Source organism: Sitophilus oryzae, unplaced genomic scaffold (assembly GCF_002938485.1).
Source record: "Sitophilus oryzae breed Bouriz unplaced genomic scaffold, Soryzae_2.0 scaffold_1903_pilon_pilon, whole genome shotgun sequence".
Lineage (NCBI taxonomy): Eukaryota > Metazoa > Arthropoda > Insecta > Coleoptera > Curculionidae > Sitophilus > Sitophilus oryzae.
The window spans coordinates 1,018,196-1,034,833 of record NW_022146617.1 but is presented as its reverse complement, the minus strand read 5'-3'; the positions used below and the strand labels follow the sequence as shown (position 1 = coordinate 1,034,833).

General features: G+C 34.7%; 1 protein-coding gene across 1 annotated transcript in view; it reads right to left on the bottom strand.

Annotated features, from left to right (window-relative positions):
• Positions 1–349: 349 nt before the first annotated feature.
• Positions 350–16,638, bottom strand: part of LOC115883468 (lateral signaling target protein 2 homolog) — a 37,771-nt gene continuing 21,482 nt past the window's right edge. The window contains exons 3-5 of the mRNA XM_030901830.1: positions 9,239–10,578; positions 6,831–7,195; positions 350–1,879 (exon numbers count right to left, since the gene is read on the bottom strand). Coding sequence (XP_030757690.1) covers positions 1,575–1,879; positions 6,831–7,195; positions 9,239–10,578 — 2,010 coding nt within the window. The 3' untranslated portion in view covers positions 350–1,574. The remainder of the gene's footprint in view (positions 1,880–6,830; positions 7,196–9,238; positions 10,579–16,638) is intronic.

Below are 16,638 nucleotides of genomic sequence, written 5' to 3'. Positions count from 1 at the left end.
AGTGAATTCGAAACCAAATTTTAATAAAAAATATGGTTTGAGCAAAATATGACAACCAAAGCAATCAGCTGCATTCTTAAGTAAAATGTTCTAATTTGTCATTATTTCTTAAACATAAATGGACTAAATAAATAAAATAAAGAATAAATACTTTCCAGTCCCAATTGGATCATTGGAAAGCAAAAAAATCAAAATATTACTGAGAGTTTTCAATTATGTTTTTATTATAGATTTATAGTAAGCAGCTGATATTATTTTTATGTTATGCTATACAGGGTGGTTCGAATTGTATTCGGGAAACTTCGGCAGTTTATTCTGGAGATAAAAATAAGTAAAAAAGTTCCTTTAAATTCATGTCCTAAAATGCTTCTTTCAGAAATACAGGGTGTAGAACTTTCATTTTTATTTCGCTTTTTTCCAAATAATTCCTAAACTGTAGGCAATATTTAGATGAAAATTAGTCTCTGGGTGTTTTCTGGCATGAAGATTTATGTCAATATAATTCATACTTGAAGGAGGCGCCACCTACATGTTTTTTAACTCTTTTGCAGAGTAATAAATTTTCGTCTGTACCTGTATAAAGCTACCAAGTGAAAAAATATACATTACCATATTTTTTTTATGCAAAAAAATATCTTGATCAAAATCGCTACAGCAACAGTTCTCAAGATATTTGAAATAGAAATTTAGTCAATACATGTCATTATTAACAAAAAATAAACATGTTCATTATAGTTATTTAAGTTAAATAGTAAATTTGGGAACTTTTTATTTTTTTAATTAATCATAACTTTTTCTAGAAAAAATCATGGTAAAACGGTTTCTGTTGAAACTTTGACAAAAAACATTTCTAAATTCATTATTTCAGTCTAATAACTATCTAATCAACATGTTTAATTTTTGTCAATGATGAAGCATTTGATTCCAAATATCTTGTGAACTATTTTTACCAAGAGATCATTTTGACGTAAAATACCGCGGAAATTTATATTTTTCCACTTAGTAGTGTAATACAGGTACGGATAAAAGTTATTACTCTTCAAAACAGTTAAAAATATATAGGTGACGCCCCCTATAAGTAGGAGGCATACTTATATCCAAAAACACCCAGACGCCCATATGGACATTAGTTCAGAAATTACTTAGAAAAAAAAACAAATAAAAATGAAAGTTCTACACCCTGTATCTCCGAAATGAAGCATTTTATGGAACATTTTTACATATTTTTATCGGTAGAATATGCTGCCGAAGTTTCCCAAATACATTTCAGACGACCCTGTATATTTCAATAAACCCAACATTTAGTGTCCATAGTTAATAAAATAAAAGTGAAGATAAAAAATGGTCAAGATAATAAAAAAATATACACGGAACCACCTTGAGCTAGTGAAGTTTACATTTAATGAGCTACCTACTGGTTGGTTTAGTTCGAGTTTTCTTTTATACATATAAAATTACCGTAAACATTTCACTATCCTCCAAAATTAAAATTTCCAATAATCTATAGCGCAAGTCAAAAAAAATCTCACTCTATAAGTACTCTGTGTGCCTTCCTCTCTCGAAAACAGCCGCCTCTAATGAATTGTAAATGGGGTCAAATTGTATAAGAAGCACTTATTGCAAACCCTGACGGGTTTCACCAGGCCGTACTTGGGTAGCGGCACGCTGTTGGACGAACAGCGAGCGCAGAACACCTTACCGCAGTTCCGGCAATGGTGCCGCCGTTTCATCACAGTAAAATTCGATCCGCAACTCATGCATTTCGGCGCCTGCACGTCCGGGATCCACACGGGCGGACTTTCTATGCTGTCCCGATGTGATTCCTCTATAGACGGAGCCTCGCCGTGCGTTCCATCTGTACCCGGACCGGTACTGTACACTGAAAAAAATATTAATATAAGTAATTTTACAAAAAAATATTGATATATTAAACAGGTTTGGCAAAGCTACTGTTAGCAATAGGAGATTCTCAATGCGATAAAAAAAAAGATGACACGGCTACAGTCTACCCTGCAGTGTAACAAAGACAGATAACTCTGTTTTTCCTTCCCCTGATTAGAAGAAGTGACACGATGAATGAAAAGATCGCTTCTGGGAGAGGGGGCGGGACCACAAGCGTCTGCTTCGCGTCGGCGATGGAACTTCGACAAAAGAAAAAATTCCCGAAAAAAACTTAGTAATGAGTGGCAGAACAGGGTTGCCAGATTTGTTAGATAGTAAATTTATTTCTTCCCTATTTGATGATCTTTTATTTATAAATCAAAAGCTTTATTAAATAATTTGATAATTTTTCACGACTTTTATTTTATTAACAAATATTGATATTTAAAATGATCAATCAAAATTAAAACTATAATAAACTGCACAATCAAAATAAAATATAATATTTAATTACAAAATTAGCATTTCTATGTGTTCCTAAAATTGAACACGCAATTGAATAGCGCAATCACTGTCGAACACTAACTCAATTCCACTTATTTTTACCAAAAATGCAAGTGTTTCTAACATGCATATAAAATTTTTTAAACTATAAGGAAAACTACAACGACTCGTTAATAAATAAACAAATAAAATATCACGAGACGTAATTAAATCGTGAAGCTGAACGCATGATGTACACCATTCCCTAGAACTTTAAGTACTGACAGAGGTACTGAGTGGGCCGACCGGTCAACTGCGACAAATCTGCTATATCCCCTTCCACGTCTCTTAGCAATGTGTACAGTTTCTCGATTTATTTCATACGTTTGGCAACGTGTTTACTGTTCTCTCTTTGTTCAGTACATTATAAACGCATTGTACTCTTCTTACATACGGAAATCTCGACCCAAGACTAACCTTTGCCAGCCCTTAGTATGTTAACGTAGCTGTTAACTCTCAACTCTCTTTTTATTAATATACTTTTTAGACAGAAGAAGCACACAAATATTTGTCCGTATTTAGTTTGTTTCTTAACTTAGATTTTGTTCTTTGTTTATTTTTTGGGGGGAGAAATGCGGGTTCAACTTTAGTAAAGGAATGAGACAAAATATTTTCTAAATATATGATCTTCGGAAATGCTGGCAATACAGCACATAATCAGAGACAATAAGAATTTTTGAGAATGTCTCCGTAATTCTGCGACCAGACAGAATGATGACCTACAATTTTTAAACAAAATTTAATAAACAATAATATTTACGAATGTCAGAATATACGGTTTACGGCGCGATAGTCGGCTTAATTTTTAGTCCAAATGTGTCAGATTTTTAAAAGTGCTTCTATTGTAAAGACTAAAGACACAGTTGAACATACCGCTAGACTTTTGTTTAAATCGGTAGATCGGTAGCTTACAGACGAAAGCGGTAGACCTGGCAACTCTGTGACGGACTGAAGCGCTGGCGCGACGCGGGGGCGCGGAGAGAGAAATAATATTAATGGCGACAAAGAGCAGGTGGATGGGAGGAGGCGCGGAGGCGGTCCTATTTTCAAAATTTGTTGTCTTATTGAAGTTTGTCTAACTTGACAGTCGAAGTGGAAGTGGAAACGGGGAAGTTGTTGTCCATCTCTCTTTAAGCTTAGACTTTTTATAGGCGTTTCATTCCAATGCATGTAATTCCTATGCCTAGATATCAAGTTACCAATCCTGTATAAGATGACAGCGATCTTCATTTCATAGCCATCGCTGACGCAGTTTTTGTTTTCGATCATATGGTACCTAGAGTAGAACAAAACCAGCTTTGCACAAAAACCGGTACCGAAATCGTTTTATACAGGTTTTTAGATTTTCATATTATCATGAATCTATTTTTCTGTACCGATTGATTCCTGTACCGGTACCAAAATCGGTCCTCCGGTACCGGTACTGAAACCGGTCTTGTAAAAGACGATACTGATAGTGGAATATTTCAAAAGTACCGGTCCTGGTACCGGTAGACCGGAAGACCGAACATGCCTAGCAAGAAATAACCATCAATATTGTTATTAAATTCACAAATTAACCTTCAACTGGCAAGGTGGGCTCCAGCGGACCCCAAGCACTATTTAAACCTCTGTAAAATGTTTACGTTTGAGAATTAAGCCGCGCCGCGCCATTTACCTTTAAGTTAGGGTACCAATACGCAACTCTTAAAGGCGCACTAGATTTCATCAAGTATTGTTCCTACCAGAGGGGGCTAAAGTTTCATTGGGGTCTGTGTGGCACCACCACGCCAAGAATGTTTCATTATTAGGATGGTAGGTAGTCTAAAAAGTGTGCCTCACTGGGACGCTAATTTTGAGGAAGCATTAATTCAGTAGTTTGATGAACTTGTAACGTTTTTAGTTCGTTACATGTCTTTTTTGTATATGATATATATGATGTCTGGCGTATCGTCATCGGATTCCGTATCGTTCAGGCCTGATAATTTATTTGGCACCCTTGGCGTAATTTTTACGTTCTCTAGTCCACAACCCTGTTATCGTTTGACACAACCCTGTTATCGCTCTGTGGAGGCGCTGTCAACATCGCTTCTGTCAACTCTCTGTGCTGTGGACTGACTTTTGCTTTTAGCGCTCTGTAGCCTAACCTAACCATCCCGGCTTTTAGAAATGGTGATTATTTAAATCTCGCTGTATAATCTGAATCAGCTGCTATTTCAAAGCAACAGGTAAAGATGAAATATTATCCTTTGAGATTCGATATTATTACTGCATATTTTTAGGGTAGAGTTTTGGATGTCCCAACTTAACTTGTATTTGTATTTTGCTGGCACGTTGGCGTCCCTTTTCTTTTGTCCTCCAGAATGTTACATGGAAGAAAGGACAGTTTCTTTGTTTATTATTGAGCCCTCGGAAGTAATTCGAGGTAGGTTTATTTTGTCTATTAGACCTTGTTTGGTTTTAAACAAGAGTTTCATATTTTTAGGCTCCAAGGTACGGACTATTTCCAAGGTTATAGTCCTAAGTTATGGTCCAAGGTATGGGTAGTGTTCCCTTGTACCATTATCCTATGTACGGATGTCCTATGGACGAGTGTCCCCAGTAGGAATGATTTTTCTTACATATAAAGTGCCCCAGTGTGGATGTAGCTTGAGCCCCATGCTGCTTCGTTCCCATCCATAAGCTAGTTAGTAGTTACGGCTGTTCCAATTCATGGTGTCCTCATTCTGGCCCCTTTTGTTGTATTGGATGGCCGAGTACAGAGATGCGAGACCACCTCACGCTGTTACTGTTTGAAGCAAGCTTACATAAAGAACAGCTAAGTGTAGATTTAAGTTCTAGTTTTACATTTAACATCTAAAACATTTTCAGTCTTAAACAATAACGTACATCTTAAGTAATATCGTACAGACTATGTTTAGTGGTTAGATTGTTAAGAACATTCATGTCGATTTAATATTTAAAATATAATTTAGATCTTACATTTAGATCATTACATTACGTCTTGTAATGGTATTACTTTTATAGATATTATTGCACTATTTTAACAGATGAATAACCAAACATAGATTCTAGAATCTACGGGTTGCAACATCTTCAATTTCATATAAGATATATCAAGTTAATTGTACAGTACGTCTGCTGGATCTGTGTCTATGAAAGGAATGCGGACAAAAAACATTTAAATAAACAGCAATATATGTTATACGTCGACTTGACGAGTACGTCACCGCAAATCGCTCCGCCCACTCATTTTATTGGCTACTTGCAAATTTGTCGAATTTTTATTGATTGGACGCGTCGTCTAATTTTTTACGAAAAACATCGAGAGAATATCGTTTCCCCTCTCACGGATACCCCGTAGCTACAGAACGGACAGACGTACTGTAATGCTACATTTCATATATTCTCTTAAACTCTACATGTCTTGTAAGTTGCATAGTTGTTTTCATAGATATTTAGTACAACTCGTAACACCACTTTCTTTGACATATAACCACTATATATTTACTAGAACTCTACAATGTCATGTACCAGCAAAGAACATCATGAATAAATATAGTCATTAGTTTTAAGTAATATACAACTGTGTTTTCTTTCTCTGTACATGCCTAGCGCCCAATATCTATATTTTTTTGTTTATTGTTATTGATTAGTTTTCTCTCTAGTGAAATACCTTACCCACGACTGCTCTCCGATGAAAAGCTGCCGTTCGCAGTGGTAATGTTTATAAAAAACGTTACAAACTTAAAGAGGCTTAAGTGAGATGAAGATGAGACATTGATTTTTTCCCGAAGAGTAACCATAACCGATTCTGAATCTCTTACTTATAGAAGAGAGAAAATTGAATAATCAATACCAGAAAAGAAAGAGTTGTGGTATATGGCAACCATATGTCATTGAAGAAATGACAAAAAACAAAAATCTCATGCGTCAAATGTGCACGATCAATGTGCGGCAAATGCAGATCCTATATTAGCATGAACTGTATTTGACAAAGTTATGTACATTCAAGGTTTGCAGTTTTGTTGAAAATAATTTATGTTTATTACTTTAGCTTCACATTTCAGTTGTTTGTACTTTTAATAACATGGTAAATTCATAAAATATAGTTTTTAATTTCTATGGGTTTCTTAGCCAAGTTATATTTCTGTTGTCAAAAATCCCTAAAAATGCGTTTTAGTTTATTTTTGTATCCGTTCTTATTAATTTGTTGAAAATTAACGAAATTCTTTGTTCACAAGTTTGAATATATTGTAAACAGTGTTAAAGTAACAAGCTTTTTATAAAATCTCTTCATCATGTATTTTAAACTGAAAAAAATTTGGGTCCGTCGGACCCCAGCACGCCATAAGCGTTACAAAAATTCACCACGCCAGTTGAGGGTTAATTTTTCAGTGTTTTCAACCAAACCAAACCAAACCTACCCAAATCGTTCAACGAGTCTTCCAGCTGAAACTGCCGAGGGTGGTTGGTGTAATTGCTAGGACAGCCGTCGGTGTCCAGATGGAAGTAGACGTTGGTATCGAACAAAGCCTCCTGGGCCAGGATGTTGGGGTCGACGGAGAACTCGTTGTTCTCGATCACCTCGTCTTCGGAGGGGTGGTACTCGATGGACGACTCCAAGGAGGGCGGTTCCAGAGGTTTGGGTGGCGGGTCGGTGGTGTCGGAGGCGTTGATGAGAAAGACGGATTTGAGGATGTTGCGCAGGTCGCAGGCGAAGTTGGTTTGGAGCTGGTCGGCTACGCCGGCGATGCAAACGAACAGTCGGTGGATGAGGTCTTCGCTGGAACTGTAGAGACAAAATTTGTATATGCATTTCCATGCAATAAGATAAAGACAATCAGAAATTTAAAACTATGGAGGGTAGAGGTAAGAAGAATTATCTTCCTGTATTGAAAAGCAATCAACAAACAGGGAACAATAATTAAGACGGCGCTGCTTTATGTAGACGCGTTTCAACACTTCATTAATGACTTCACTTTATTTATAACCGCTAAGTTCAGTTCAATCCCTTATTGCTCACTAGCGCTACCTTTTCAAAGTTCCATAACATATATTTATAAAGTAACCATATTGTCTCCAAACTATATTCTGTGAAGCCGAGCTGGTGAAATGGGTATATAAATTCTCAGAAGGAATTCATCTCAGTTAGGCCTGCTCAAGCGTAGTACGCAAGCCTGGATTTTGAATTATCGATCGGATAACTAGACCAATAAGAGACTAGACGCTAGCACTAGCTGTTCATTCGTACGGCTTCATCCAACTTCGTACGGCTTTCGTTTGCGCTCCCGTTTCAACAATTGGCTAATCCTGAGAGTAAGGGCTAATCGATATTCGGAATATTGGAGTTGCTCTATTGCGCCAGTGTCTGCCTAACAGACGAACTTATGTAAAATATAAATCGACCGGTTATCTAGTCGTCTCTAACACAGCTTCAACTCCAACACATTGCAGGGATAGGCGATATTCTTTATATAGTTTATATGTATATGTTCCATAATAGATGATTCTCCTTGCCTTTACCAGAGAAGAACAATAATCGTTCCTCTACACTCCATGTTTAAAACAACCAAAATCAAAAATGTATGGCAATCTCTTCTTTGATTTTAAGGAACATAACATACGTAAAAATTAAAAATAATCATACAGAAAGTTTGGGGCTTTTTGGTTTTACCTTATTAAGTAATTGTTATCAGATGGTAATTATTAATTTTGAAGTTTAACTTGATATAATGTCATTTTAACAGAACGTCAACGGTTTTTGTAGACCATAGATAAATGAAACAAGTTTAGATTGGAAAGTGCCCATAAGGACAATGTAAACACTATTTGGCGCTATTCTTGCAACAATTGCGACCCAAAGCTTTTTATAACTTCGGATCGGTTCGGCTTTTTCCGGAATTATGGTCACCAAATATTTATTCAAATTTATTATTATTTTCTTTCAATTTTATAAATAAAATACAGTGTGTTGCATATAAGAAACTTTATTTTATATAAGGACATGTATGGTGAAATACCTATGAAACATTGGAAACCGACGTTATACAACGATCCACGATGGTTTTGGCAGTTCACAGTTCATAATACAGTTTTATAGTTTTTAATGCCACTTTTTCACAATTATCACGGGTTTGAGTAAGTAAAATTTAAAAAAGATAGTAATAATTACTTTGAGAATGGAAGCTTTAAACACTTTTCGGTATTTTTTCAATGTGGGCGGTTTAAATTTTGAAAAATCATATAATTTTTAAGTCTGACTTTGACAAGAGAAAATTATTTCTGTTATTGCTTGGGCGGTTGTTCTTAGCAACCGCTATAGCAGCGCCAAATCGCGTACAACGGTCGCGACCCAAAACAATTATATAATTTGACAGGCTTTCCAATCTAAATTTATTTCCTTTAGTTATGTTGTAGACGTATCTGTTTTAAAAACTAAAGTGTTCTCGAATAGTTCAATTTAAATATTTTAAACAGTTTTTTTCTTCCGTTTGGATTAACGCAGCAGTGTTTGCAAAAAATAACTATTTTATTTTGTAGATTTTCTTGCAGTGGCGAAATAGCCATATAGGATTTTTTGGAGAGAGAAAGTAATTATGCCAAGACTTGAGTTAAAATGACATTACTGTGAATCTTAAAAAGGCTTACAGAGGCATACCAAAAATATGAATATCAAAAGGAATCAGTTTTCACCCTTAAGTAAAATATATGTAAAGAGTAGTAAAGTGATAAACTAAGAAATTTATTAAGAATTAAGTAGGTAGTTATATTTTTATTTTTACCTTTATTTTTACTTATCACGGAGCATTTTATTTTTTCTATTAATATTTACCTGTATTTTGCTCGAAGTTCCTCTTTATTGATCAACATCTCCGCCGCCTGCAACGCGTACGCTATCTCCTCATCGTCGGCGCACGCGCTACTAAACGACGACGTCTCCGAGCTGCTCGAACTCGACATCTCCTGTCTCAGATTCTTCTTCCTCGACACAGTCTCCCTTTTCGGCGATTTACTCCTCCTCGAACCCTTCTTCGATGACCTACCATACTCACTTTTCTCCATCCGCCGCTGTGAGTGACCGCACTCACACCTTCTTCGAGGTTCGTTAGATTCCAAACTAGGTGACCTATCCAAGCTGGTGGTTTCCGTGCAGATTCCTGAATCGTCCGGCGATTCTAGGTCCTGCGATGACGCCTTCTTCTGGGGCGTGTCGCTAATGTTTAAAATGGAAGATAGAGTGGCAGCTGCGGCTGATATCACCTCTAAAGAATCGTGTTCTGGAGGCGAGTCTACGGACTGATCATGAGCTCTCCGACCTGGCGAAACAGACGAAGCGATTATGGTATTCCGCACTACACTTTGAGGAATCAGATATCCAGAGGTGGAAGGCCTATCCGGCGTAACTTCTCGCTGGACATTACTAGGTTGAACCGTGGCAGGTTGCGGAGGCACTTTTTTCTCAACCGTCGGCGAGGAATACTCGTAGGTCGGTTGGTTTTGCCAGCGAGAAAAATCCCGATAAAACTGATCAAAATACTCGTCGTCCCGAAGGTCCACGTCCACCACCGCCCTCACACTGTCGATTTGCTCGTTATCACAGAGCAGCTTTTCTAACGTATACAACTCTCGCTTATCTAAGGCCCAAAGCAGTTCGCGAATTTTCCGCAACAACATGCGAAACGGTCGAAACATCTCGCTCATACCTTCCATCGGTTTATCTATACACAAAGGACTGTCCGGATACACTAATAACCCGCTAACAATCGCCAGACGTGGGATGGTGAACATCAAGGCCGGATCGCAATCGTCCACCATGTCCTGCGTGAGCATCTTCATCAATAACGCTCTGCGCAGCGTTTCGGAGAACAGCACGCCGATCAGCTCTTGCAGTTCGTATTCTTGCGTCGATTTCACGGGCACCATGGCGCTGACGTAGTCCAGTTCGAACTCGGCGAAGAGGCGGTCGAATATCTTCAGACTTTCTAAGAGCATCTCGGTGAATAGGTCGTTGGAGTCGAGCTTGATGGGTCCGTTGGGCGTGTTGCTGCGCAGACAGGCGTTGCGTAACAGGTTGCGCACGCTTTCCAGGCTCTTGGTCACGGCTTTGGCTAGGGGGCGCATGGCGGAGCTTTCCGATTCTCTATTCATGATAGAGGAACCAGCTGCCAAGCACTGGAATAAAAATAAAATGAATTAGTATTAATAGATTAAATGATAATTTGATATTGAAATGACAAAATACAATTTTCACAATCATAATTTTTTCGTTTTTAATAAAAAGTTATTGGCTAAACAAGTAAAAAAATAATTTTATATAAAAAACACACTATGGTACATCCATTTTATTCTCGATTTTATTGCATAATTTATCAAATAATAACGGTGATTCTGGCATATTGTCACTATTACTTGCTATAACATCTGAATATGAAACGGTTTATCTAAATTTAATGCATTTATAGCTGATTTAAGCAGTATGTACTATCGATTTTATTGTGCAATGGTTTAAAAAATCATAAAGTGACGTCGTATTAACTCCAGCAATTGTAACTCATATGAATTCAAAATCATATTGCGATTTTTTTTTCAAATATAACTGTATGTACAAGGTGAGTCAAATTGGACGCTTTTAAAGTGAACCACTCTTTTCTATAGGAGATAGACGAAAACTAATATCGGTGTCTGGAGCTTAATTTTTATCAAAAACATGATGGTGAAAACCGCACATCGATATCTGTTACCGTTTCGGAGATACGGGATGTTTTTCAAAAAAGTGCATTTTTAATTCGAACTTTTTAAAATACAAAATTTTCCATAGCAACAAAGTTACAGCGATTTGTTAAAAATGCACTTTTTTAAAAATACCCCGTAACTCCGAGACGGTAACAGATACCGATGTGCGGTTTTCACCATCATGTTTTTGATAAAAATTAAGCTCCAGACACCGATATTAGTTTTTGTCTATCCCCTATACAAAAGGGTGTTTCCCTTTAAAGGCGTCCAATTTGACCCACCCTGTACATGTACAAAGGATTTTACATGATATCACAATATTCCGTTCAATCGCAAAGTTATTTAGCGCATTAATGTTAAAAATGCAGAAAATGGATATTATATGATATATCTGATATATCAATAACTATCGATATATCGATAACTAACATGTATCGATAGGTGAATTGCATTATCGATAAAGTGCATTATCATCCATCCTTAACAAGGATGATAAAAAACAACAATCTTTTAAGAATATTGTATAGACAGTATTTTACATCCACTGCTATTCTCTTGAACAATAATATAAAATTGTTGGAACTGAAATAAAAGATACTGGTTTTGATATTCCTTTGCGGTTTTTCCGGTGATACAGATAGTTGATTCATTAATTCGAACTTCTTTAGACGTGTAGTTAAAAAGTAACACATTAAATTAAATTATTTACAAGGAAAATACGACAATAATATAGTTAGAAAATTTCAACCGATATGGTGCGTCAATTCTAATCCTTGCTACTAAAAATCATTTGAATGCAAATAAATTTCAAAATGCGTATCAAAAAACCGCAGTGTCTTAATCAATTACGGAGATCAATTCTTCAACAGCTCATTACATCTGTGAAATTATTTCATTAACTATCAAACAATTAACTGTTAACGAAGTTAAGTAAACACATTATTTCTCAAAGTTAAGCACTTCACAAAACAGCTGATAATTTACAGATGTTAGGAAAACGTTATAAAATTCGATTTAGGAAGTAAGTGTTAAAATTCGTTGCAATAACAACTGTATCGTAAACTTCTTTTATTTCGTTTGATAACTGAATATTTATTATTATTTAACTGAAATCTTTTGAATTTAAACCTAAATAAAAGTCGATTTACTTTGAATTTTATTTTTTCAAGGTTAGTAGGTCGGTTGTATTTGGTTCGATGTTGCCACCACGCTTATGATTGTCTCGCAATTTATTCTGGTTTCGTTGGTTTGTTGTTAGTTATAGAATTGTTTGTTATAGTTATGGAAACAACATTTATATTGTATAACATTTATATTCTATAAATGTATATAAATTTAAATGATACCCTTGAGGTGGAGGCTGGAGGTCGGTCTCTATTTTCTCCACCTCTTTAACTTGGTCTCTCCTTAGACCTTATACCGGTGTTGTCCCCGATCTATAATAGAGGATATATCTCTCTTTCCCTATTACCTCCTTGGATTTGAGGTAATGAAATAGGGAATGAGTAAGGAAATAGGGAAAAAACGGAAGATAAATATATACGAGACCCTGGTAAAGAGCAGTCTACTCACTCTACTCTCTCTGCACCATAGAGATGGTGCAGGGAGTTGGCGAATAACGGAAGCCAATTGAAGAAAACTGGAAACGGTAGAAATGGATACCTATAGAAGAACCTTAGGCTTTTCCCGAAGAGATAGAATCCGAAACGAAGAAATCCGACAGAGAATAGGAATAGAGGGATCTTTAGCAACCGACATCGAACGCCAACAACTTATGTGATTCAGAGTATGGACCGACTTCCAAAACAAATTATGCAATGGATACCCCAACATCGAACAAAACGTGGAAGACCTAAGAAGACTTTGAAGGAGGGTGTCACAAGAGCAATGAGTGCTAGAAATCTGAGCGAGGGACAATGGAATGATCGGAAGACGTGGAAGTTTGGCATCGGACAACGTCGCAAGACTTTCTAGACCGACAATATGTATATATAGGATTTGAGGTCAATTCCTATTGTGAGGTCCTGACCATGGCCCTTATGACCATGGAAGTATTGCCAAACCAAAATTAATGTTTGACTCCTCTTTAAATTCAACGTTAAAATTCTACTTTTATTTTAAGAATTAATATTGGTACTGGGTCTATGAGTAATAAACTAAAAATGGGTCTATGAGTAAAAAAACTAAAAAAATCTAACGCAGAATATCAAATCAAGAAATTTTGAAATTCAATTTTTCCTTTTTATATCAAAAGTAAAGTAAAATCAGTTTTCCAAGGAAAGTAGTATAACAAGCCTGTGTAATTATTATATACATTTTTTACATTTATTTATATTCTTTACAGTACACTAATTCCTAGATACCTTGTACTTTTTCCTTTATTAATTAATTTAACATTTCTTCACGTGGCCGATTCATATTTCTATAAATATAGTATAACCAACTGTAAACTATAACTTATTTTGAAATTATTTTTTTGCATGGTTTAAAAACAAATGTAACACCGATAACATATTAGGATGTCTGTTTAGATCTAATATAAAACCAAAATTTGTACGCAAAGCTGTTACAAAAAATTAGCCCATACTAAAATACGTTAATAAAAAGTTGGTAGGCAGTTCTTTTAGTTTCAAAGTAAAGGAATTTTTCCAATTTTTTTTTATCTCAAAAACTGCGACATTGACTGATTTTGATGTTATTACCAATTTTGCTGCAAATATTATTCCTAATCTTAAATTGAAAACCGTGTTTCGCTAACTACTGTAATTTTAGAGTTACGATTTTTTTTAAATTTTTAACCCCCTCCCATACCCCCTTACCAACCCCCATCCCCACCAGATAGACAGACACCATAAAAATATTTTGTATTTAGGTCATTTATGACCCAAATAACTCATTTTGAGTGAAATTAAAAAAACTTTTTTTTTGCCGATCTTAATAGCCTACCATACCTATTGGTATGGTCGGCTAAAAATGAATCAATACATCGTGAATTCAGTTTACATCGTCATGGCTATATTAACAAAGAACTGTTTATGAGAATTTAATATGTGTAAAAAAGAAACGTTAAAAAATATTTGCTATGGACGAGATTGTCCCATAATCGAATGGAAAAATAATATACTAAAATCTAGTTAATTTTATTTAGTCACTAAATAGAATTTTTAGAATAGTGTCAGTATGTTAAAGAGCAACAAATCAGGCAAAAATAGTATTATAAAGGATAAATAAAATATTTAATTACGGACTTACCCATTTTTGTAAAAATAAAAGATAAAAAATAAAACAAACACAAAAATAATGAAAACCTCAATATTCAATAATTAACAGTAGCACACAGCACCAATATAAATTAAACTAAATTAAAGCTAAATTTAAGAGGGTACTAACCATAGAGAGAAGCCAAATTATTAATTTTTGAACCCAACACCTTCAATGAGTCGTTAAAAAAAACCAATGTCGGTAATTCTGGCCTATTCATTTGCTGTCACTGAAAAGCGTGTTAAAGAGGACATTAAACCATAATTAGTCCTGTGAAAATGAACATCAAATAAATTAAATTCCCTCAAAGTTCTCTTAGTACAGATATATTTATCAGAGATAACAACTCAGAACAATCTAAGAGCCATCAGACCAATCGACCTGAACACAGACCTCATAGACAACCTCCTCACCCCTAATACCCATCTTCGAACTCACAAACTGGACAAACTTTCTCTGTACTCTCTCAATTTGTTGAATATACCTACATAGCAAGGAGACCATACTTGGCAGGCATATTCCAGGACTGATCTAACATAAGAATAGTACAGACTTTGGTACAGAGTAACTCTCTTTGGTACAGACCAATACAGACTAACAGAAAACAATCAATATTATTGAAATCACTCAAAGTTCTCGAAATTCTCTTCCTCCACCTGCCCACCGCAATCAGATCTCCTTGAAGTCTCAGACAGTCATCTAAATTCTCAATTACTCGAAAAATCTTTAAATCATCAGCACTTACATTATTCAAAGATAACATAGGTACATATATTAGATCATACAAAAAATATTAAATTCTAAATGTAATTTTTTTTGTTAGTATAATTAAAATGCATATTTTAATTGTCTTAATGTATATTGTTGAAATAAAGATAATTTTGAGATGATTGTTAAAATAAAGATAAAAAAATATTAAAATTCACACATTAAATATATATTTACCGCTTGACAACAGCAGATATGTTAATACTTGCAGGTTGTTCTAAATGATGTACAGTATTTTTATTCTCTTTTTCGTGCTTATTTAGATTTTTGGAAAATATAAGCTTTGCTTAATAACAGAAGTGTTAAAATGTTAGCAGAAATATGTTTATTGTTCATTATATTATGGTCGCTAAATGTTTACTTTTCACATTAGAATAATTAAGTTAAACAAGTTACTGAAATACATTAAAATACCTAAAATATGGCAAACGAATCTAAAATAAATATGTATTTTTATAATGTTTTATAAATAACGACTTATTATTTAGATTTTCACACTTTATTTAAAATACTTAATAATTTTGACGCGTTTTGCTAGCAATCCTCAATGGTTGGAAAAAATTCCCAAACAGTAGTATAACATATTTAAACGATTTTGCAAAATAATTTGCAACTAGGCAAAAATATTACTGTCATTTCTAAGACATTCCTACATAATTATATTTATTAACTCTGTAGTTAACTACAACAGTACAGTAGGTACGAATTTTTTCTTTGAACCTGAGTCAGCAATGAAATATGAAATTAAAATGATATCACAAGTCTCAAGACTGATGAAATTACATATTCCTTTGATAATATATAATACCTGCTTGTAAATAAGAACTGCTGTTTTAAGATTTTCAGAAACAGTTAACATGGTGTTTCAGGCATGCAACAAACTAAATACCTAAAAAATGTCTATACCTATGTGGCGGCTAAATCATCAATGTAAATTTTACATTGGTGAAACATCTAGACCCTTAAATGTTAGAATTAAAGAACATAAAGATTATTTAAGAAAGGGAGATTTTCACAAATCTAAGATTTGTCAGCATTCAAGGGGCACAGGGCACAGAATAAATTTTAATAACGCCAAAATTATAATAAAAGAAGCGATAGCCTCTAAAAGAAAAATAAAAGAGGCTTTTTTAATTCAATCTAATAAAAATAAATGTATTGCTCATGCATCTGTAGATGTTAGTAATGTATGGCAATCGCTTCTTTGATTTTAAAGAACATAACATACGTAAAATTTAAAAATAATCATAGAGAAAGTTTGAGCTTTTTGGTTTTACCTTATTAAGTAATTGTTATCAGGTAGTAATTGTTAATTTTGAAGTTTAACTTGATATAATGTCATTTTAACAGAACGTCAACGGTTTCTGGTAGACGTATCTGTTTTAAAAAAGTAAAGTGTTCTCGAATAATTGAATTTAAATATTTTAATTTTTTTTTTCTTTATTCTATGTATTTTTTTGCTTCCGACGA